The sequence below is a fragment of the Fusarium subglutinans genome, assembly GCF_013396075.1.
Source record: "Fusarium subglutinans strain NRRL 66333 chromosome Unknown NRRL66333_c0000063, whole genome shotgun sequence".
Lineage (NCBI taxonomy): Eukaryota > Fungi > Ascomycota > Sordariomycetes > Hypocreales > Nectriaceae > Fusarium > Fusarium subglutinans.
Genome location: NW_023502126.1, coordinates 25,350 through 48,808, shown reverse-complemented (window position 1 = coordinate 48,808; position 23,459 = coordinate 25,350). Strand labels below are relative to the sequence as shown.

General features: G+C 48.2%; 10 protein-coding genes across 10 annotated transcripts; 4 read left to right on the top strand and 6 right to left on the bottom strand.

Moving 5' to 3' along the window:
* Positions 1-82: 82 nt before the first annotated feature.
* Positions 83-1,773, bottom strand: FSUBG_6191 (uncharacterized protein; the record flags this gene model as incomplete). The annotated part of the gene is made up of 5 exons (XM_036684364.1): positions 83-794; positions 849-936; positions 991-1,398; positions 1,447-1,546; positions 1,615-1,773. The coding sequence occupies 5 exons, from the start codon at positions 1,771-1,773 to the stop codon at positions 83-85; spliced, it is 1,467 nt and encodes a 488-aa protein (XP_036538256.1).
* Positions 1,774-2,564: 791 nt separating this feature from the next.
* Positions 2,565-3,957, bottom strand: FSUBG_6190 (presilphiperfolan-8-beta-ol synthase; the record flags this gene model as incomplete). The annotated part of the gene is made up of 8 exons (XM_036684363.1): positions 2,565-2,888; positions 2,944-2,977; positions 3,031-3,195; positions 3,278-3,339; positions 3,395-3,543; positions 3,593-3,611; positions 3,664-3,790; positions 3,839-3,957. 8 exons carry the CDS (start codon positions 3,955-3,957, stop codon positions 2,565-2,567), a joined length of 999 nt encoding a protein of 332 aa, XP_036538255.1.
* Positions 3,958-4,661: 704 nt separating this feature from the next.
* On the top strand, positions 4,662-6,086 carry FSUBG_6189 (transcriptional regulator; the record flags this gene model as incomplete). Its single annotated transcript, XM_036684361.1, has 1 exon — positions 4,662-6,086. One exon carries the CDS (start codon positions 4,662-4,664, stop codon positions 6,084-6,086), a length of 1,425 nt encoding a protein of 474 aa, XP_036538254.1.
* Positions 6,087-8,225: 2,139 nt separating this feature from the next.
* Positions 8,226-9,077, bottom strand: FSUBG_6188 (gEgh 16; the record flags this gene model as incomplete). Its single annotated transcript, XM_036684360.1, has 1 exon — positions 8,226-9,077. One exon carries the CDS (start codon positions 9,075-9,077, stop codon positions 8,226-8,228), a length of 852 nt encoding a protein of 283 aa, XP_036538253.1.
* Positions 9,078-10,206: 1,129 nt separating this feature from the next.
* FSUBG_6187 (2 4-dihydroxyhept-2-ene-1 7-dioic acid aldolase) lies at positions 10,207-11,016 on the bottom strand (the record flags this gene model as incomplete). Its single annotated transcript, XM_036684359.1, has 1 exon — positions 10,207-11,016. The coding sequence occupies one exon, from the start codon at positions 11,014-11,016 to the stop codon at positions 10,207-10,209; it is 810 nt and encodes a 269-aa protein (XP_036538252.1).
* Positions 11,017-11,686: 670 nt separating this feature from the next.
* On the top strand, positions 11,687-13,238 carry FSUBG_6186 (nicotinamide mononucleotide permease; the record flags this gene model as incomplete). Its single annotated transcript, XM_036684358.1, has 2 exons — positions 11,687-12,177; positions 12,230-13,238. The coding sequence occupies 2 exons, from the start codon at positions 11,687-11,689 to the stop codon at positions 13,236-13,238; spliced, it is 1,500 nt and encodes a 499-aa protein (XP_036538251.1).
* Positions 13,239-13,823: 585 nt separating this feature from the next.
* FSUBG_6185 (zinc finger protein) lies at positions 13,824-15,800 on the top strand (the record flags this gene model as incomplete). Its single annotated transcript, XM_036684357.1, has 1 exon — positions 13,824-15,800. The coding sequence occupies one exon, from the start codon at positions 13,824-13,826 to the stop codon at positions 15,798-15,800; it is 1,977 nt and encodes a 658-aa protein (XP_036538250.1).
* Positions 15,801-16,193: 393 nt separating this feature from the next.
* Positions 16,194-16,664, bottom strand: FSUBG_6184 (uncharacterized protein; the record flags this gene model as incomplete). The annotated part of the gene is made up of 3 exons (XM_036684356.1): positions 16,194-16,418; positions 16,471-16,544; positions 16,613-16,664. 3 exons carry the CDS (start codon positions 16,662-16,664, stop codon positions 16,194-16,196), a joined length of 351 nt encoding a protein of 116 aa, XP_036538249.1.
* Positions 16,665-17,271: 607 nt separating this feature from the next.
* FSUBG_6183 (Oxoglutarate iron-dependent dioxygenase) lies at positions 17,272-18,669 on the top strand (the record flags this gene model as incomplete). The annotated part of the gene is made up of 4 exons (XM_036684355.1): positions 17,272-17,517; positions 17,583-17,708; positions 17,784-18,372; positions 18,425-18,669. The coding sequence occupies 4 exons, from the start codon at positions 17,272-17,274 to the stop codon at positions 18,667-18,669; spliced, it is 1,206 nt and encodes a 401-aa protein (XP_036538248.1).
* Positions 18,670-18,952: 283 nt separating this feature from the next.
* FSUBG_6182 (integral membrane protein PTH11) lies at positions 18,953-20,316 on the bottom strand (the record flags this gene model as incomplete). The annotated part of the gene is made up of 5 exons (XM_036684354.1): positions 18,953-19,352; positions 19,440-19,825; positions 19,887-19,972; positions 20,054-20,090; positions 20,152-20,316. The coding sequence occupies 5 exons, from the start codon at positions 20,314-20,316 to the stop codon at positions 18,953-18,955; spliced, it is 1,074 nt and encodes a 357-aa protein (XP_036538247.1).
* Between the last annotated feature and the right edge of the window lie 3,143 nt (positions 20,317-23,459).

Sequence of the window (23,459 nt, the reverse complement as noted above, 5' to 3'; positions counted from 1 at the left end):
AAGCATTTATTATTTGTAATATAAAAACACCTGAGTGCAACTAGGTATAATACGTGACATAAGTCGTAAGTCATAACGTTTCTCATTTATCCATAGCATCCCAATCCATTTTCCGTAGAATCTTACATAAAAGCCCATACGACGACTGAGCTCCCCGTGAAATTGCCTGTAGTTTCTTCAGTGTCGCAGCAGCCTCATTAACGGCAACAACAACTTTGCCCCGTTGAGGAAAGTTATGCACTTGATCCCTTTGAAGAGACATGCACAAGAAAGCAGCCGTATCAAACAGACACAAAACAACAAGATGAAACTGTCCATCACCTTGTGAAACTCGAGCTGCCCATTGAGTTGCAATTTGCAAAGTCTTCAGCGAGCACTCTACTGCTTCTTCTCGTAGCTGCTGTATCTCGGGTACAGACAGGTCTGTCGATGGATGTAGTAAGTAGGCTTTGTATGGCTGGAGAATCATGAAGTACGCCATTGTCTGGACATAGTAGCGATGCGTCACGACCCAAGGCCACTCTACATCTTTCGAAGTGTCTGGGTTGTTCAGAGCAAACACAGCTGGAAAGGTGGAAACGTGATGTTCTACCATCGCCTTGTAGTCGCGGACCTTGGATGGTGAGTTGATGTTTTGTGGTGTTTGCCAGCGCCTGGCGAGAGATGATATGAGTTGGTATTGAAGCTTGGTATGGAGTGTTGGTGCTGGCGGGGAAGCTTTCAAGTTGGGTTGTTCAGGCTCCGAATCGATGTCGTTCATTATAAATGGCCGACCCAGTATCGACGACAATTGCCTGTGTGATGTTAGTTACTGGACGACTCGTCGTCATTGTCCGGGGCCAACACACCAGTTCCAGCAGTACAATACGCGCCAGGCTCGCCGACCAATCTGCACCTCGATATCCTGTCTCGCCCCGTGTCGCGACTTGTGTAGTCCTGCATAAGATATTTAGTAAGAGTCTGATTGACCTATTCCTGTTATTGACTCACCCAGCTCATATGCCTCCTGCACAGCGAGCCCAATTATATGCCAGGCCTCAGTGAATTTGGCCTCGCCTTTGAACCAACAGATAGAGAGGACTTTCCACTGAAGATTCATCAGGTGGTATGACCCAGCTGATATTGCCTCGGCAAGCCTTGTTCCAGCATCGTGATACGCCTTGGAAACATCCTTTGGTGATTGGGTCAGATGTATGCCCAGTGTTGTCTGTGCGTCAATGTCAAGATGCTGCGTGACGCAAGCGCACATCATGAAGATGAGGGTTGTGAGTTGAAGATCCTGGAGACATCGCTGTTGCGTTCTGCACGACCAATTTACGTATTGCCGTATAAAGACCGGTGGGTGTATGAAATTGTAGTGGTGATTGACATTGCTGAAGAATGCTTCAATCAGAGCGTCTTGGAGAAAGTCAGATGTTAGATAAGGCCAGATTACGAGATGCTCACCTAATTGAGGCTTGGCTGGGAGGAAGCGGAGTGCATTTCGTAATTGAGAGTCAGCGCTAGCATCGAGAATTGCTTGGTCATGATGGTCCTTGTTGTTATGCTGTAGGCAAGGTTAGATACAGTCAGAACTATCGCTAAGACTTTATTCATGAGGCGCGGAGTACTGACTATTGAGTAGGAAAATCCATCATCGAGGAACCCCTCATTTGCATGTAACAAATGGCTAAGAGTTGTGTTTTCTGAAGAATCGTAATTGCTATCTTGGTCCTCTGCTTGGACTCGTGACCGTTTGAGGGTTGGTGTTTTAGTCAGCGGTTTGGTAGACATTTTTTTAAAATAGATACCCCAAAATAAAGGTTAGTAAAAAGGTAAATTTGGACATTAGTACCGGTTGATGATATAGACAACAGACTCATTTTCGGAGGACTGCACTGCACTGTAAAAGTCGGTGGTGGCCGAAATACATCGGCCGAAAGCTTTCGGCATGACGCCCGAAGACAGAGTGCATAAGGTGAAGTGATACGGCCTCACCAACAGCATAATTAGCATGACACCCACAAAGCGGGATCCCGCTCTTTTCTCCCCTCGCAGCAGGGGGGCTCTCACTGGCTGGGAACGCGGGAATAAGAAATGTATTCGCCCGATGGGAAGCTCTCGATCCACTGACATGCATGCCCCATGTCGCAGGCTAGAGGACGATTAGGGAAGTGATCAGCCTGTCAGCTCTCCCTGGACAGCGGGATTTTCAGTGACGCACAAGTATTTTACAGTTGGACACACAGACTTTTCACTACTGAAAGGCTTCCCGCTCGAGCCGAGCGGATCGGACGCACTGATAAATCTTAATCACGGAGCTGATGAATTGTCTCACTCAGGTTTGATGTTTTTATGCAGTCTATGGTCAATATTTACAGCCGGTCTAACGCCGAAAGAAGGGATTCGAATTCGAGAGTCCCCTCCCCTCCCTCAACCCTTCAGAATGGTAAAATAAAAAGCAAACATAAAACAAATGATGAAAGACCCAAAAAATCGTCTGAATAATGGTCCAATAACAAATCTTGACCAGCCAGACCGACTTTGTCTCGCCTGCAAAAACGGCGGATTGGCCATCACATCAATCATTCTCGTCCGTCGAATTTCGGGAGCTTGTTTCCCAAAATATCTCCCCGATCGGAAGCTGTCGCATGTAAGCATTTGATCGGCGGTCTGGTAGGAATCTCGTACCTCCACGTGATGTTGGCTTGCACTACATTTTGAATGCCTTGGATGTAGCGAGCGACATTCGCGTCAATCTCGGGTCCCCAACTTGGCAATTGTTCAATTGCGCTCTGCCAATCTTGGTATCTTTCCTCCAGAAGATTCCCGACTGTATCGAATGCCTCTTGTGGAGATTGGCCGGTCATTCGACAAGCTGCTACCATGCTAAAAGGGCAGTCGTCATTCTACATCATGTCAGCTTTCGTGATCTGCGGTGTTGGGTAACATAGACCAATTTACCTCTTCCTTCCGGTAGGACAAAATGTCATTGGATCTTACACGCTGATTAGTCGTTTGAAACAAAAACTAAGAATAGGTAGTTCTTACAGCAAGACAAAGTCTGCACCAAGAAGCTCTAATTTCTGGACAATGGGGTTTTCGAACACTTCATCTGGCAACTTGATATCGTGAGCATACTCAATCAGATGATACAAAGGCGTCACTCCCGACGACAACCGTCTCGTATCAAGCATCTCCTGGATACTAGGAATACTGTTTGAAGAAAATTGTTTCACGTGATGGACTACCCCGTCAGTGTATTGCTTCATTGCAAGAGCAAATCTTCTCCGTGCACCTAAAACTGTTAGTAAAGTCCACGTCAAGATTGACTTGGCGAAACTTGCCAACAGTCGAGGCCTATGAGGATCGTATGTCAGATCTCGATAATGTTATGTCGTGGAGCTGAACTTACCTCTGAGACTCGTCGGAAAATGTCGTCATGGGCCTGGACTACAGCGCTCTTTGGGCTGGTATAAGTCTTGTCTAGCATATCTGCCATGAGACTATCAATGACGACTTGCGACCGTTTCGGGTCAGACTTTAATGATCCTTCATCAAACACTACTATTGTTAGCTTCCACAATCAAACTTTGTGAGTGATAGTACATACTATCATCGAAAGGGAAGACCTGGAAGAAATGTCAGAGAGCAGCAACACAAGCAGAGACAAGATTTACTCACCCAGTTCCCCCAATCACACATCGTCTTGAGCTTGTCGAATGGAGCATCAGGAGCAGCGATAGAGATAAAGATGGCAAAGTCGCAGAACTCGACCCTCTTCTTCATTCGAGGTGAGAAGGAACATTTCCTGATAGTGCATTAGTATGGGCATACGTCAAGGTCGAGGACAACATACTCTGCAAGCCACTGCTCGGATATGGGCTTGACTGTTTCATAGTTGGGATTCATAGGCGGAGTCTCCACCACGAAACCTTTGAACATGTCGGGAAGAATAACAGTTCTTCTCGACTCCATTTTGGTAGTGAGCACTTGCATAGCTTGTGCTGCAGGTACAGGTTTGTGGGGAGGAAGTAATGGGGAGGGAGTGATAGGGAGGGAACAGCTGCGTGCTTTGACATGCAGAAATCAGCTCGAGGCTTGCTGGGCGTCACGAGTACTCAAATATCCCAAAGAAAACAAAGAACGCAAGCCAGCTTCGCAGATGTTCCAATCAGCCTGCTTCCCTTCATCCCGCGTCATTTTCTTTCAGCTTGACACTAGACACATACTAAGCCATGATGGAATCACAATTCCCAGACATTGGGGCAAGCTAGGGTGACGATATCATGCCAGATGATGGGTGGACAGGGGTCTCTTTTACGAATTATTGGCAGATGGGCCACACACTCCGTGGGTATGGTTCAGTTCTAAATCATGGAGTGAGGACTAAGAGTAAGTAGTCCACCAACAGAACACCCCCTCGTCATGTCGATCGTGGGTTCGACGAATGGAGAAGTCCGCGGACCACCAAATCACCTCCGAGAAACAAGAGTACGCCATGTAATGTACCTTTCGAGCCAAGGGATAGAAACAAGATGAGGCGTTACGAGTCTCCTTTCAGGTACACTTGGACATCCCCAGCTTAAAATGGATGATGTCTGTCCCGTTGCTCTCTCGGAAGGTCAGCTTCGTACCAAGTCTCTTCTTCCAACTTTTATTAGTCTTTTATCCATTTCACTATGAAGTTCTTTGGGCAAGCCGCAGCTCGAGAAGAGCTTCGAACCATTGGTAACCATACTTTCACATGGACCAATAACCACATTCCCAAATCCCACACAGATCCTCTCCGTCACGAATGTGATGAACTTGGAGCTGCTGCCGTCGAAGAGATCCAAGAGATCCACGCTCAGCAAAAGAAAGACGGTCATCAAGTCGGCAGAGCAGACCTGTTTGAAACACTTTCTCATCACCATGACCAGAGCCAGGTCCTCTCTCAGCTCTGGACTGAAGTCCATACTGTCCCCTATTGGGTAGATTGGGACCAGATCGCCCGAGGACAGAAATTCTTCTACCGCTATGCCCTCGCAAACCTTATCGGCTTTGCCTTTCAAGGTTTTGTTGGCGAGAACTCTGCTTCTACCAGCGTCGTTGAAGTACTTGCTCGTACTGGTGGCTTCAGCACTCGTGTCTTGAGACGTCGATTGCTTGAGACATTTCAACTCGTTCTCCAAGTCACGCACTCTCTTGATCATGTGAAGCCTGGTGGACCTGGGCATAGATCCATCGTGCGAGTCCGTCTTCTGCACTCGATGGTCAGACAGCAGATCCTCAAGGTAGCCGCATCGAAATGCCGGTTCTTTGATCAGGAGACACACGGCATTCCTATCAACACCCTTGACTCGATACATGCCATTGCAACATTCAGCTGCAACCACGCTTGGCTTCAGCTCCCTCTTATGGGGATCACCCCCGAGAAACAGGAAGTAGAAGATTACATTGCCCTTTGGAGATACGTGGCCCATGTCATTGGGGCGCCCCAGGAGTACTTCACATCAGCAACGCAAGCTAAGGCTGTGATGGAAAGCTTAGCTTATAACGAGCTCCTTGTGACACCCACTTCTGTTGTCATTGGGTACAATTTCGTTGAGGCCCTCAAGGATCTGCCACCCATCAACATCTCGGATGGGTTCATTCAGGCTGCTAGTCGCGTCTTGAATGGCCACGAGATCTGCGACCAGCTTGGTATGGGACGGCCCAGCTGGTACTCATATGCCTGCTTCAGAGGCCATTGCTGGTTGGTGTGGAGCTTGGCTAGCCTGCAGCGATGGATCCCTGCCCTGGACGATAAGGTGATTGATCTCTGTCGGGAGGCGCTGCATGGCGCTATAATCCACAGTAACCAAGGTCTCGGAGGTGGCTCCATCCTTGATTTCAAATACGTTCCGGATGGGCGGATCCAGGGAAAGGAGAAGAACGACCGCACCGAGGGGCGTTTGTGGTTCTTTGAAAGACCCCTTGAGTTCATGTACTTTGGAGTGTTTGTCATTGGATGCATGGTAGTGTTGGCATGGTTGCTTTGCATGGCGCAGCTCCTTGCGCTCGGGTCCTCGCGCCGTGCTTGGGGGGACAACCTGGTTGGGCTGAGATTGAATTCTGTACTGTAGATCGCCCCGTAATTCTATTTGTCGAATGAACCAACATGCAGGTTTGCCGTGTGTCTAATGTCATCCCAAGTCCTAGGTCCGTATAATCCTTGTCTTGAAGAACACCTCCCTCGCCCGGCTGCAGTTCAGGTGCCAAAAATCAACGGATCATGACGGATTGAGAAGCCATGAGGTATTTTCATCTCCCAAAGAGGCAATATTTGCCATATTCGTCCCAAGCTATTTCACTTTCTCCATAGTCAACTGAGACATGTTGTCGTGCCGCTGGATATCTGATACATCACTGGTCAGAGCGCAATCTACCAAGAAAACTATTCTTTGCCTCGATCGATCCGGCACGTCCGCTATTCCCTGGGGCAGTGACCAATGAGAGCAGTTTAGTTGCAAGTGCAAAAGAAGGCAATCAGGGAAACATTGGGCCTTGACGCTGCGGTTGGGTCAAATAGTGCCGGGATCTACAGGCTAGCTTCGCGTGGCTGTCGTCTGACATGATAGAACCCCTTGTCGAAAATTCAGTTACTCCACACCAACCATGGCTAATCACCAACTGCTCAGCTATCTGAAGAAACAAAGTCAGTTTGAGTTTGATATTGCATGGCAGTAGTTCGCGTTCTGTTGGCTAAGATGGTGTCGTCTGCCACGTCATTCTGCTGTCAGCACTTGGCGATTTCACAAGTGCGTGCGCCGAGTCTTGTGTGAGCGTCTCACTGTCCGCAATTATGTAGTACGTGTCTTAGATCTAGCACGTAAACGATTTGGACCTCGACGACCCAAATAATGAGTGATTTAATCCGTCGGGTTCCGTTCACGCGGTATCAGCTCCCCGATATTTTACGGACTGCACCATCGTTAAGCCAGCCCAGCTGCTGCAGGCACCCTAACCCTGGTCACCGCGAGGCCCGCGCCGTGAACCAACATGACATATTGCGCTATACCACGCTACACTGCGCTATTGCCCATCATACCACCAACGCCAAGAGCGTGACGTGTTAAGTCTGACCAATGATGTGACTCGAATGCTGTCACTGGTGCTTTCATTTTCAATAGTATGTGATTGGACTTTTCAAACCAGGGTCATCTCGAACCGAACTGAATCATTTCTGTCGAGGAGGCAGGCAATGAGGACCTTGGGGACCCTCACCAGGGCAAAAGGATGTAAGGCTCAGAGCCAAGAGTGTCAATGCAAGTCGCTGATAGGGTTGAAAGCGAACTTTCTCGGACCCTCCCCTAAGGGTGGCGTAAACTGCAAGTCGACCGTTGATTGCTGAACCGCGTCTTCCGCCAGATTTCTGGGCACGCTAAACAAGCCTTCGGCTTAAATGATATCATCAGAAGCCATTCGAGTTGGTTTTACAAAGAGTCTAGACATTGGACTCAAATTTGCCAACAGGCGGAGAACTCCGCGGAATTCGTGGCTGAGTATTCGGCGCTGGTGGTTTCTGGCTTGCATCGCATCGTCCTTTGTTCTGAGTAAGCAGCTCGAAAAGTATTCCTGTAGTACTATGTTCAAAATAAGGCAAGCTTAAGTAAGGGAAGAAACTGGTAAAGTGTGTGCTAGGTCCAATTTGAGTAGTGCTGCAAGTATACTGTTAGCTTCAGATGCAACCTTTCTGTACTCCATGTCATCTGGGCTTGCAGGAGGCTCAACTACAGTCACTATGCGTGTCTAATGAATATCAACCGCCGCTTGATAGAAATCTATAAGAGCACCAATAAGACTAGTCCAGGTTCATACAGAATCTTGCATGTATTCAGAAGCCAATCAACCAAAGAGTGACATTTAGTATTGCTTTTACGACGTTGCTTAAACAGTTCCTTTCAGCCAAGATCACTCCAAGTTTTACTACAGAGTCAAGTTGAACAAAAGCCGCTAGATATGTGACGTACATGAAGGTAAAACATCAGCTATCCAGTTAAATATAACACTTGTCACAGCAGTCAAACTCTTGACTGATCACACTCGAGGCAACACATTTGAACATTGAGTCCGCCAACATATTTATGTATTGAACACTGCCTTCTTTATATACTATACTTCATAGCTACCCAGCCATTATCTGCCTTTCAGTCCATTTTCATGTCCATATGCTTCCATCTTCTGTCAATCTCAGGCATCTTCCATACACAATCGCCAGACTCCTATGCAGAGAACTGAGTAGCGCGGCGGTTGTTACGGTTGTTAGTGTTGGTGTTGGTGTCGCTCTGGTCCTGGGTATCTTCTTCATCGGCGTCCCCGTCCCCGTTACCGTTGCCCGCGCTGCCAGTGTTGCCCGTATTTCCAGCGTTTCCAGCGTTTCCAGTGTTACCAGTGTTACCAGTGTTACTAGTGTTACCAGTGTTACCAGCATTACCGGTGCCAGCGTTGTTGTTGTTGCCGGTAGCTTGGGCCATCTGAACCGGAATGACACCACCGAAAGGACCGGCCCGCGCCGGATTCTGGCAACGAACAAGGCAAACGTTCTCCTCACCAGCAACCGAGCCCGTGCATTCCTGTCCAGCAGGGATCGAGGCCACAAGAGGAAAGTCACCCATCTCACCATCACGGTTGCGGCCACGCTCATTGCCTTCAACGTTGGTAGTAACCTGGATGTTATCCCAAGAAGTGCCAGTTCCATCAGCGTTGATCATACAGGTATAAGGCCCAGCGCCATCGGAGTTGACCTGATGGACTGTCATCTCGAGGCTGCCGCCAGGGTTGACTTGAGGAAGCTGACTGCCAGTCTCTTCCATGATGTCGAGGGTGCCCTGCTCAATCTGGTTGTCACCACCAGCGAGGGTCTCGCCAACGGTGTCAGCGGCACTACCACGGAAGCGAGTAGCATCGGTTTGGAAGGGACGGCGTCTGGTACCATCGCGAGGAGTGGAGGTGTCAACACCGAGAGCCATGCCAGAGCCACCGGCGTCTCCAACCGCGTTTGTGATGACGCTGTGAGCAGCTGCAAAATCGGCAGCGACCAAGAGAGCGAAGATAATGTTCTTGATGGATGCCATTGTGAATGTTGTTGTGGAGGAGGGTCAAGTAGGAAAGTTTATCTGTGTGATTTGAGAACTTGGAGGAGTAATTAAAGACCTGACCGGCAGGAGATGGAAGTGAAGATAGTAGGAGAAGAGTAAACTGATGATCTGAGGATGCTGAGGCTGTTGATGATTAGGAATATTGATGAAGAGAAATGGTCATCTTTATAGAGAACTGTCGCAATACCTCTTGCCTTCTTCTTACCATCTCGACATACACAGATCACCACAAGAGACAAGCCAAGAGAATACAAGACATACCATGAGACATACAAGAGCTTCACAATTAACCACATTTCTACAAACATATCACTGAACGGCTTCGATATCGCTATGACCCTCACGGCCAAGACCCGGGAACATCGTCTCCCGAGAGAACCGAAGAGCACAGCCTCTTGATTAAACAAAACGGCAAAACGCGTTTTGACCATATCTGGAGTGCGATTCGCCACACAAACTATAAACCACTCATATAAGGTTATTTTGAACATAAAACGTTATGAATGCTGCGCCCACTGACAAACCCCCTGTAGTTGTCACAGTTGCTGCATCCCTGTCAGACTCAGTCCAAGTGAATGTTCTGGATTGGCTCCAAGTTGAGATATTGCGGATAGCCCACTTGGACTGTTTTGTTCCTTGTCGAATTACTTGAACTTGAGTCTGTGATTGACCAGAATCAGCTTACGCTATACCCATTTCAGTAAGTGGACTGTGAGAAGCCAGGGGCTCAGGTACAACTGATACCAGCCCTTGTCACTCTCTGAGGAGCCAATCGTATCTCTTCGTCGTCAAATTCCGAGATCTACAATAATGGATGAGGTTTGTTTCTTGCTAATTACTAATTGTAAATCGCGTTTTAAGGTCTGCAAAGTCTGTTACAGGCATTGCCTCACGAGATCTAAGGCCGAGAGCGCTGGTGATTTTTCTTCCTTAATCACCGCCATCTTCAATTGACATACGGCAATTTATCAAACACGTAATTATATCATCGAGTTTCTTTACAGTAAAAGAATTTAAAGCATTCCCAGGCACCTTTTCGCTATAGATACGGGCTCAATAGGGTAGCAGGGTTGAGACTAATAATTGGAATCTATAGCGTTCCTCCTCAAGACCGAGCAATGTCAAACTCAGCCATATACCAGTTCTGAATAGCTTTTGTGTCTCCTGTGATAGCTACAGTGTCATACCGCGACCTTTGCTCCTTCGCCGCCGAGCCATTATTAACCATACGACCGACCCATTTGCCATGTCGGCGACCAGCATCGATAATCTTATCAATAGCAGCAACAAATTCAGGCTCATCACCTCGCGCAGGTGTATATCCCAGCAATGACTGAGCAAGATCATTAGGGCCGATGAACAGCATGTCCACACCGGGAGTGGCAGCAATCTCATCGACGTTCTCAACACCAGCGCGAGTCTCTATCTGAATCATGGTGATGATGGTCTCGTTGGCAGACTTCATGTATTTAGGTGTTGTGAGACCATGACCAATAGCAGGAAACGCAGAGCCCTGCCCCCGAACGCCCTGAGGGGGAAACTTGGAAGACGCGACGATCTGCCTCGCCTCGTCTGCGTTGTTGATCTGAGGAACCATGATGCCGTGCGCGCCGGTGTCAAGTGCTCGCTTGATGATGTCGTGGGCAGGCCCGCGGATACGGATGATAGGTGATACCCCAAGAGCTGAAATCGCTGCCACCGAGTTGTGCATCGAGTCATCACCAATGTGGCCGTGCTCACAGTCAAGGATGATGCCGTCCAGGCCGGTCAAAGCGACAATCTGAGCTTGGCGCACACTGGGGATTGCAACAAAGGTCATCAAGGGAAACTCCCCAGCCTTGATTTTGTTGAGAAACCTCAATCGAGGATTCTCGATAGTTGTTGTGAGGGCCGTAGGATATGTTTTTTGAGTCATGGTTATTTTGTGGCTTTGCAAAGAGATTTGATGACGTTTCAGCTGTATAAGCGGGAAGATAATATAATGGGCTGTTGTTGATGCCGATAACACAGTGAATGCTTGTTATAATGTTCTCCGAGATTATTGAGTTCTTTAATTAATTCTTCCAATTATAGCCATATCTATTATCTACAATTTCTCTTCAAAAATGCCAATTGCACGCCTCTGCTACCGTCGTGTAATGCTGGATCCACAGGGAGGAGCTCCCCCCGGCTGCAGGGGAATGGTTAATCTTCCTGCAGGCCCTGTCCAGTGAGCTCCTCCTCCGAGCAATCGGTAAACCCAACCGATAAGACTGCTAATCAGGTAGGCAAACCGCACTAACCGTAACGGCAACTCCCGGCTGGACCCCGGATTCTGGTATCTACAGTGTTCAACTTCAGTTTAGAGCTTGAGTCGCGTCGCCGAGCTAACGCAATTCATCCCCGCATTCTAATCAGCCCGCCGTCATTCGTCGTCCGCCACGAGACCTTGGAGGACTTCATTGTATATGTCGAGATAACGCTATGTCCGGCCTGTCGGTGGATTTATAGCCTCGTCTCCCGACGAGTGTTGGAACGAAAATCCCAGACAGCCATCCTCGTCTCTTTATCCCTCAACACTTCAAGACTCGAATAACATTGCCGTCATGGCTACCGTCCCTGTGGATGAATCCCTCAAGCGGTCTCCCTCGTCTCATGCCGAGGGTACCAGCACTGCCTACCAGAGGATGCCCGAAACCCTCTTGCACCTTAACGAAGAAGAGATCGCTGCAATGAACAAGAAGTTAGTTCGCAAGATCGACTCCATCATTCTGCCCATCATCGGAATATTGTACATTCTCAACTACATCGATCGGCAGAACCTGGCCGCTGCAAAACTCCATGGCATCACTGATGATCTCAACATGACAACGGAGCAATTTGCTACTGCTATATCGATCCTCTTCGTTGGTTACCTTCCGTTCCAGATCCCAAGCAATCTCATCATTGCAAGGATTCCTCGGCCGGGTATGTACATCTGTGTTGCTGTGGTCATTTGGGGAACTATCTCAGCTTGCACGGCTCTGGTCAAAAGCTATGGCCAGCTTCTAGCGGTCAGAGCAATTCTCGGTGTCGCTGAGGCCGTCTTCTTTCCGGGGTAAGAATCGCTCACTTCCTTCGACATAAGAAGAACGTCTGACAATTTCCAGAGCCATATACTACCTCTCCGCATGGTATACCAAGACCGAGCTCGGAAAACGAATCGCCAGTCTCTATATCGCTCAACAGGTCGGTAACGCGTTCGGTGGCCTATTTGCCGCAGCAATTTTCCAGCTCGACGGTCGACATGGAATCAAGGGCTGGCAGTGGCTTTTCATCATTGAGGGTTCTGCCACAGTTGGAATTGGTGTCGTTTGTGCCTTTTTCATGCCCGAATTTCCCTACAACAGCCGAATCCTTTCCCAGCCCGAACGAGACCTTGCCGTGTGGCGTATCGAATCAACAACTGGTGCAGCTGAGGGCTCCGAGAAGGAGAGCACTCTCAAGAGCTTCGGGAAGGCCCTGTCTGATCCCAAGCTTCTACTTCTCATTCTGTGTAACTTGCTTTCACAGGCACAGGGCTCCATTGCCAACTACTTTCCGACTCTGATTGCTTCGCTCAACTTTGGCAGCGCTGTCAGTCTGCTTCTTACTGCACCGCCCTACGTCCTCGCCGGGGCCGTCTACTGGGTGTTGATGTGGTACAGCGACCGGAAGAACACAGCATACCCCATTATCATCGGATGCATCGCCATTGCCATTGGCATGTATATCATTCCCATGTCTACACTTAATGTCCCTGCACGTTACTTTTCCATGATGATTCTTCCCTTTGCGTCCGTTGGTCCTCAGCTTGTTCTTTACAAAACCATCAACCTTCATCTCGCACGTCCTGTCTCGAAGCGTGCTGCAGCATCTGCCCTGGTCAATGCTATTGGTGGCACGTCCAACATCTGGGCTTCATACTTGTACTATGCTCCTCCTCACTTTTATGCAGCATTTGGTACTCTTATGGGTTGCGCGTTTCTCTTTGCCGGTACTATTACTTTCTACCGCTGGCTCATTTTGCGCGAGAATAAGCGACTGGATTCTGGTGATCCTGAAGAGATAGCCAAGGTTGTCAGAGGTGGCGTTACTGAGGAGATGGTTCAGCTCGGATGGCGTTACGAGATGTACTGATAGCTATCGCGAGTGGTGCGTTACATGGAACAGAATGAACTCTATAGGTGTATGAAGAGCGAATTGAAGGGGCGTTGAGATTGTCGGCGTATATCTATCTATAAATATTGCGCTAGTGTATAAATCTATATTTAACTATTAAAATGTAGTCTCCAATATTTAAAGTAGTGACGCATGAGGATATCACTCAATGAGAAGGATTGCAGTCCAAAAAACCTACAATGTCATCCATGAGTATATAGGGTATGTTTTAGAGAGTGGATGGGCACTCAGTAAGATAAGCTGATAACCGATAAAGATAACAGTAGATAAAACTGGAGCCCGTGATTGTCCGTTGGTGATAGACGTCCCGACAGACCAATCATAACCGGGCTCAATCAACGAGCGTGGCGACAGAGATAAGTTAGTGGAGCCTATCATATCCCTGAAGATAATGATGACCCACACTCGATTGCAGATTGCGGGGGAGAGAGGGAACAGCTGGAACGGGAAGGGGATTGTCTGGGGGAAATTGTCCAACTCAACCCAGCCATTGATGCTCCGTATATCGGCATACATATACAACCGCCTACAAACCAGCTCAGAATGGCTTCAACAAGTACTCGCAGCATAGCCATCTCTCCACCATCCTCCCAACCTTTCCAATGCCAAGTATGTTCAAGTCGCTTCACCCGCCATGAGAATCTGAAGCGTCACGCTGCGCTACATTCTCGCTCCTCCAGCAATGCCTCTATACCCTGCCATCTCTGCCCTGCCACCTTTTCGCGTCTCGATCTACGTCACCGGCACATGAAACGAAAACATCTGGACCATATGCAAAGGGCTCCGCGTGGAGGTAACTCACCGCAGAGCGACCTGCACCGCCAGGCACCGACGCCACCGTCGCAGACAAGTGAGGCCCATGTTGAGGCCGGTCGGTTATTTCAACAAGCATCCGCTGGTGATGATACTATCACCCTTTCCAGCAGCTTGCCCTCGGATCTGGACGACCCTCAAATTCTCGCCACGTCATTCTCATCGCAAGCATCCATGCTGCTTGGTCCGACTGCCTCCCATTTGGCAGGCGTCAACTTTCTTGAGCCATCATGCAATCTCAACATGTCGAACTCGCCTTCTGGGATGAGTCTTCTCAACTTTAGCCTCGACCAAGGAAGTCCCGAGCGGTTATTGTATGGGTCAATTGATCTCAGCCAGGTCCAGAACGACTGGTTACCATCAGCCACCCAAATTACCCAAGGCTGTCAATTGTATTTCAAGCATGTATCCCACTACCTGCCCTTCCTGCATCAGCCGACATTCGATGCGACCTCCGTCCCTAGTCACTTACTCCTCAGCATGCTCTGCATAGCCTATCAGTATGGCGTAGATCCAGATCGTAGTGATCAGCAAGGGTCTGGTGTGAGCTTATCTGAGAGATGCTACCATCGCGCTCGAGATCTCGTGTCTGGCGACGATAATGGGCCAGATGAATCAACACGTACCCTCTCGCTTATTCAATCTCTGATACTACTCGAGGTATACGCCATGATGTATCTTTGCGGAAACCACTCGGCGTATGGACTCAAGACTCACACCAGGATGATCTCGCTTGCCCGATCAAGTGGATTGTCTATCCCTCTACCGAGCGAGCTCACGTCAAAAACCCCATGCCTCAATTCATTGTGGCGCACATTCATCGAGGCCGAGTCGCACAAGAGGACGCTCTTCGCTGCCCATCAGATCGACACGTTATGGTATCAGTTTCTCTCTATACCCCGACAGTTCTCCCACCTCGAGATCAAGCACGAGCTGCCCTGCCCTCAAGAGCAGTGGGCGGCGCCCTCAGCAGCCGAGTGGGCGCATAAAAGATTAGTTGCCGTCGTCCCTGGACCTCCAGTACAGTACCCTGATGCAGTACGACTCTTCTTGTCATTATCGTCGGATCCCAGCTCCTTTCCCTCGTTCGACCCATATGGAGCCATAAACATCACACAATTCCTCGCATCTAGCGCCCAAGAAACTTCGGGCTGGAGCGCCATGACAGGGATGATCAGCACAGAAAGGCTGGAGCCATTGCGCAAGTCCCTCGAGGCATTGGGTCCTGTTGTCCAGTCTGCGGAAGAGTTGGAGCATTCAAACTGGCTCCGCGGAGCGTTGTGTGAGGCGACATGGCGGTCTGCCATGATCGACGTGCGGATATGGTCACCATCGCATACGTGTGGAATGGTAGGTGGGACCATGGATGCAGTCTTGCAGCAGACAACATATCTGGCGCCATCATGCGAGTTCCTCTGCGAGTCCAACACTGCACAAGTCATCAAACCTCATATCGACTGGTTTCTCACATATCTCGACTCGCCGCTTGTACCGGACTCGGAGGCACCTTGGATCATGCTGTACGCCTTCAAGGCGTTTGTGATTGCCTGGCAGTTGATTAAGGGCAGTACGCTAGGAACGATGCAGGTTGTTGGTGTTGAAGATGGAGATACTAATGGGGCGTTGGAGTGGGCCAGAGGAGTCTTTGGACGAAGGCAACGATGGCAGCTCGGCAAGATTATCATAACGTGCCTAGACACGTTATGAACAAGTCTTTATATGCATTAGCGAGTCTCCCTCCACATATCTGTAAAATAAGATGTATTGATTAAGATAAACAAGCTCCATATGACTAAGGGTTTGCTACTTCTCTTTCCTGCGTGATGCGAGGTAGGATCGGCTCATACATGGTTCTCATCGTAAGATACTGATTCGAAATGGTCCGATAGCTTACAAATGGGCTTGGAATGTCGTATTTGCTAGTACTTATGCGGTTTTGCACCATTCACCACCCTACGGGTTCGGCCGATGACAAACAGTCCCATGAGGTACACCTGTCAATTATGTTCTACTAGTGCACCATGTTATAAAGCTAACAGTATCATTCTATATCTATAAGTTCATTGGAACCTGGTCTATCCTTTTACTTGTGAAGCCCTGCTAAGCCTGCGCAATGCACTCAATCTCAATAACAGTACCGTCACCAGGGGGAAGAGCCTGTAGGCACGAGCGCGAAGGCATAGGCTGGGGCAGGAAATCTATGTACACCTCGTTCATAGCAGCAAAATCCTTCATGTCAGCCAGGTAGACATTGTACTTGACGACCTGTTCGAGTGAAGAGCCGGAGAGCTCAAGCACCTCCTTGAGATTCTGGAGAACAGTTCTCTGTACAATAGGTTAGATCATGACGCATTACATTGGGTCTTCAAGAACGTACTGTTGCCTGCTTAATCTCGCCAGTTGCAGTTTGTCCGGCGCAGAAGACTAGACCAGGTACTTTGGTGGCTGGGCCTGCAAAAGGGAGAAAGGTGTCAGTATTGTTTTCTTCTGATGGAGGGTCTGAGGTTTAGGCGACTTACAGTTGTGGGGCTTGGTAGGGAACTTATCGCTGGAAATGAGTTGGCGAGACATGGTTGTTTGTGAGAGAGAATGAGGCGGATAGTGAGGTAGATGTTGTGGGAGATTGTTTGATGACTTGTGAATGATTTGAATGATGATTGATATCCAAGTACTGAGTAAATACCCGTATTCTTATCATATTCATTTCTTGTTCATTGTGAATACTGAGACTCGCTAATTGGCCGCTTATCTGGGAGGAGCTCCTCCCGAGTCCCCTGTCTGGCCCCTCCACAGCCAGCGCTAGCTCCTCCCGATGTCCTCCAACCCTAATCCGAATCAGGTGCATGCACGGGGCGATCACCGGCTTCAACCGTCTCGGGAGGAGCTTGACTGATTGTGATGAGACACCATCAATCAGCAAGCGATGCAGCATTGATACTGAGCGGAACAGACATTAGTGTTGGAGCTAGATAGCTGCAGCACGTGAGTAGATCGTACGTTGTTGAACTTTGAGAGCCGGACTCTGTCCTACAACATCTCCGAGAGGCGGAGCTCGACCAAACAACTTATGCTGTTAGCTGTATAAGAGCAGCACAATCAACCATAATCTCCATCGGAATAACAAATCATAGTCTACAACAACTATCTTTCTATCTAAACATCATTGAAACTTTTCAGCATGTCGCCAGCCGCTTCATTTAGTCCTCCCTCAGCCGAATTGCCTGGCAAGCCTTTTGTCCCTGAGTGGCTTCCCCCGCCAGTGACACAGCAAAAGGAGCAATTTGCCGAACTCACTTCTATTGATCTGTCCTTGCTCGACTCTGATGATCCTGCGGTTGTGCAAGAGTTGGTCAACCAAGTCAAGAGAGCTATTCGCGAGGATGGATTCCTGTTCCTTGAGAACTATGGTATATCACTAGAACAGGTATAAACCACCAATAAGTCAATTCCTAGGCAAAAGACCACTGTCGCTGACTTCTTATATTGCAGCTCCACCGCCAATTTGCTATCGCCCAGTACATGTACAACAACATTTCGGAAGAGGACAAGGAACGTCTGCTCTTCAACCCTGACTCTGGTGTCTGGTCTGGCTACAAACACCCATTTGGCTTCAAGGTAGATCTCTGCCCTCAACAATGATGCAATATTTTCTTCAATTGGAGTAGCTGACTGACTGTTTCCATCCAACAGCGTCACCGTGGACCTCCTGATGGTATCGAACAGTTCAACTGGTACCGGCCCGATTGGGAGGACATTAACCGTGTGCCTACCTGTCTCCATCCCTTCATGGATGAGATCGAGGCTTTTGCCAACTACCTCGCCGGCTCGGTCAACCGTCGTCTCCTAACTCTATTCTCTCACGTTCTCGAGCTCCCAGACGAGTACCTATGGGAAAACGTTCAGTCGCATGGCAGCCCAACTGGCGAGGGTTACTTCAGGCATGCTCTCTTCAGGCCTGTGCAGAAGACCACAGAAGAGGCTTCCAAGGGCCTTCGCATGCATGGTCATACAGACTTTGGTCTCACCACTCTGCTCTTCTCTGTTCCTGTCTCTTGCCTTCAGATCTGGGGCCAGGATGAGAAGTGGTACTATGCCCCCTATAAGCCGGGTGCTCTCGTCGTCAATATTGGTGATACTCTCGAGATCGTTTCGGGGGGACACTTCAAGGCCACTCGCCACCGTGTCTACAAGCCCCCAGTTGACCAGCGCAACTATGAGCGTCTCTCATTGGTGTTGTTCAACAGCTCCGTTGGTGACTTGCGCATGACACCAGCTGCTGGTAAGCTGACTGCAATAATTGCCGCAACTTCACCTTACTGACCATGTAACAGAATCTCCTCTTATCCAGCGCGAGGGCTGTGTCGAAGATCAAGGAGTGTACGCCGAGTTCAAGAAGCGAACGCAGCAGGGCAAGCTCGTTCCTACTAACCGAGAATGGCGAGAGATCCAAATTGCGACATGTACGGATCCTACAGATACTGAGAACAACAGAGTTGGTGCTCATCAGGTACTGATTGACGGAAAGCTCATGCACCAACGAGAGTACATGGGAGTCAAGGTCGTTTTGCCAGTTTAGTTATTATCACCTTTTAGCTGTATCAGAGTATGCCAAGTTATCCGTTTATACTGAGTGCCCGTTGATGGAGTTGTGTGTGCTTCTCATGTTCAAATGAGAGCTGATAGAGTGGATAAGGTGTCGGGCATACCTACTATTCCTTGCTGGAACTGAGCATAGGTCCACAAGTAGAGTAAGTCTTGACATATGGAACAGCTTGGTGTATATGAAGAAAGGCTTCAATGCGCAGTAGGAATAAAATAATATATATACATGTCTCGGGTCATCTTCTTATAATTCCTCACTATGTATCGAAAGCCTTGGGCCGTTGCTCTTCGAGCTCAATGTACTCGTCGCTTATCTCCGATCTCGATGGGACCTCTCTGACTGTTCTTCGGAATTCTGTCACCGAGCTGTCATCATTCAGGACCCTGAATGGGTTAGGCTCCCTATTACTACTCTTCTTAGCATTGTCCGTCGCTGTGGTACCAGTAGTCCTGAATCTGCTGGGATTTGCCGGAGTGCCGTAAGACGTCATCTTGAACGTCTTGGGCATCAGTGGACGAAGGCCAGGGAGACATGCGCAGATGATCCCCGCTACTGGCTCGACGCCTGCAAGGGACCACAAGGTTCCTTCATCGTAGAGGTTCTTCCATTGGTACCCATGTGTGAAGACGACACGAGCAAGAGCAATGAAACATGTGCTAGTTATCTGTTGTTAATAGCGATTCCCTGAGTAGAGTCGATTGACAGAGGGCGTGTTTTATGTGTCAGGGGTAAAGGCCACTTACATAAACCCAAAGCAAAAGGAGATAATGATACCAATCTTCTTCCCGCGGTTCATATTCAGTCCCCAGATTGACTTGAGTGGAAGTACAAAAATCAAGAAGTCGGTAAAAACCGTCAGACTGTCATAGGCGATGTTGATATTCTGCATGGCGAGGAACTGCTCAGCCGTCGCATCGCCCCAAGCCCACCATTTCTCGATCGGCCGAACAGCTGCGAGATAGCCAATGAAGCTCCCCATGAAGCATCCAAAGGTTATGCCCGATGCTACGTATATTATAATTGTCATTGGGCCATTGTGACCTGTGAAGAGGCGATGATATAGGAAAAGGATCGAGGCTTTGCAGGAGTAGACTGCGAACACGAGGACGATGTTGTTTGCATAGCCAATCTAATGAGCCAGAACCTTGTTAGCCAAAAGAGCACTACAGGTGTTGTTAAACAGGGCGTACCTGATCATGGATCAACGAAACGTCGGTTGGCTCCGTAGTACTAGTGTATGGATATCCAGGGATGCCAATGCCTCCATATACGAGCACTGGTGACGAGGTACATGTTAGCCATCGAAGTGCGGACGAGTATCTTCTGCCGAATTTATGGGGAAGAATGGGAGACCTACTTAGAAGAAGGAGGATGAAAAGGAGGGTAGTGAAGAACTGTCGAGAATGTGAGAAGACAAACATCATAATAGATAGTTTATGGGACCAGTTTACATACAGCAGATACTATGATCATCCAGTCAGTCCAGCCATAAACGCCTCTTGTCTTGGACTTTGCGTAAAACCGAAGCCCAACGGTAATGTTCGACAACATGGGCAGGATTACCCAAGTCGCGATCAGCTCCCGCTGCCGAGGCAGATAGATGGGGAAAGCTTGGACCATAATGGGTAAACTGTCTCAGATCAAAAGTTCATGAAGGAAGGGAAAGAAATGACGAAGGATGCAGATCATTTGAACAAAAGTTCCACGGGCATATATGTAGAGACGTTCGTTAATTCCCAGTTGAGAGCAAACAGGCCAGACCATTTCAATTCGAGTAAAGTGGCCTCCATCTTCTCGAGTCAGTCCACGCCCGTTATCGCTAGTGTGGCGTTTTGGGGAGAGAGTAGCATGGCTAGTGTTTGCAATTTAGCTTTGCACCATGCAACAGGTGAAGAAAGCGAGCGGTATTTAATTTAGAGTCGATTGGCCTTGTCTATTTAATCTGTACCACCTCTGGCCCCCGAATGTGTCTTGTCGACTGTAGACGGTTGACTTTGGCATTGACTTTACCAGATACTGAGCGATGCGACAAAGTTTATATGACAAGGGGGGCCTCTCTCCATTTGTGTGGCATCCCCCATGCGACATCTTCCCCAACCAGCTTCCAGAATATTTACAACCAGTCAAGATTGTGATATGGCTGGCTTGAGTGAAACCCACAGCCAATCCAGGCGGCGGGGGCAGCTTAGCGTTGATGTGCAACCCAAACATTTTATCGTCATTCGCGAGACACTTGCTATTGACGCAGGATGAGCTTAGTGTCTCTAGAATGTCTGAACTAATGCGAACTACCGTTGCGAGGCTTGGCTAGACAAACAGACTATTGCAGCCAGGTGAATGGCCTCATTAACAGTGAGCCAGTACCAATGGGATCAGGGGCAGCAGGGGTCTACGGTTGGATCCGACAGGTGGTTGCATGACATGGAAATAATCAATGCTCGTCGTTCCATCCATTTGCAATGTCTTTTGAAGTAACTGGTCATCTCAGCGGTCTTGTTGGTTGGCTCCCAAAAGCCTTGTACAGAAAAGATAAGGGACGCCGCGCCCCACCGGCGTTGACGGCATTGCATCCTAGTGTCACTCGGACCCTCTCGTAGTTCGCAACGAGTACTCCGTAATTCGTGATGCTATCCGCTCTGATTAGTTGAATCAGTTCACGCCGTGATCCAGGGCCGATTTTAGTCTTGGCCTGGAGCAACGGCATCAAGAGGAAAAGGTCCACATTTGACGCTTGCAAGAGTCAGGGCCCGAAGACTACCCCCGAATACCTGGGACAACGCTGGACCGGGGTAGGGCTAGCCTTATCTCTAGGGGTTTTGAGAACCTCAAAGGAAATGAGTCTCAAGCCACATTCGCTTGCATGACCAATGGAAAAGAGGGCAAAAGATGAAAGCGTATCCGTGATACCCGGACCTTTCCATGCGAGCAAGACTGTTATTTAGATCGGGTTTGCTAACAGGATGCAGGTTGTATTAAGAAGGTCATGCTTACTTAAATGCTTAAATAGATAATTAGCATTAGATACCCTTAATTCCGCTCATTCCGCACTCTTCGGACAGCAACAAGGGAGATCCCCCCAAAGCCAGGACTGCGGTTTTACTAGTAAACTATTGTCATTCATCATTTGTTAGTTAAATTATCAAAGCACTGTGACAAAGCGAGATATCTACCACAGAACTTCTTTTTGTACTGCGTAAATAATTATACCCTAAGACTGTAAAGAAGCAATGGTTTACAATTGTCCCCAATCGAGTACATTTAGTGAAGATGCGTTGTCCAGGGTCTATATCTGCAATAACATAGAACTAGACAGATAAGGTCACCTTATGTTATATTAGAGTATTCCCCTTACAGTATTACAATATACCCAGTGTATCACAGCCTCTTATAAGTATAGTTTACAAGATAGGAATTATAGGATTAGTAATAGAAATAGATTTAACGCCCGAAAAGTAGAATTTAAATTGCCTATAAACTAAAATAGTAAAAGGATTAATATAGGCTACGAAAGCAATAAAGGCTCTACACCAGACTGAGACATTGCTGCCTTGGGGGCTGGGGCGCTGCAATCTCGGTATATATTTTACATAAGAGATGAAATAAATATTGGTTTACCCCATTCGATTCGTTCGATTCTACGTATTGCAACATGGTGGCTTATGCAGGTCGAAAGAATGGGCTGTTATGCTGAAATTCACTGATAAGATCTGCACTTTACACCCCCTTCAGTGAGACAGGCAACCAGTAAGAGGTATCAACAAAGTGCACTGATTTCAGCTTTCAGCCCCCAGTGGGCACCTGACCAATTTCCAATTCAGTCCGTCCTCGTTGCCACGGCTTCCTAATCTCACCGCCTGTTCCTTTTCATCCATGTCTGTCTGCATGCTACATCAATTCCATTTATAACATATAAGTATTTCATCTTTTAATATCCTATATAAATCTATCCTAGCTTTCCAGCCTTTCCAGCATAGCAGACTTCTGCACGGAATGGCGATAAATATACCTGACATGCGAAAGGCAATCAGTGCTGCCCTCGAACTCTCGATTAAAGAGTTTCAGGCAAAACCTGACTTTGCAAAGGCTATCGAGAATAACGACTCCCGTGTTATCGATAGATTCAAATGGATTTACGAAGCGGGCAAAAAGTCTATATCGGATCTCAATACCTTTTGGCAACATATGAACCGTTATTCTGGGGATAGAAGTCTAAATTATCTCCAAGTTGGCATTGTCCCATTACGCAATTGTGCTATAGCTGGACAAGGTCATGCAGGGACTCTGGAACAACTGTGGACGTGGCTGAGGAAACGTGAACAGGTAGGCTGCCCATAGCAATCATGATATATACCAGTACCCTGACATTTAATCACATAGATATATCACCATGGTATTATCATGTACGTTCAATACGGTTTCGCAACACTTTATATCAACTCATGCTGGTACAATTGATTGTCTAATTACCTTATCAATAGCATTTGTACCAAAAAAACTGGCTTCGAAGACGCATCTCAGCGCGAAATTCAGATAGCTACCCCAGTGAGATTATCTCAACACTTCCCAAGTTCTGAAACGATCTGCAGGTCTGCCATTGTCGCCAGTCTTTTTCTCATCATGCATGAGTTTGGCTTTGGGTTGAATGACATGCATGATCTCATGACCACGATCTTAGGCGAGAAGATTACTGAAGATGGTGGCTTATTACCGGACCTGCCAGAAGGTAAGCTTCCCTGTTCTCCCAAGCAGGGCCATGCCTAACG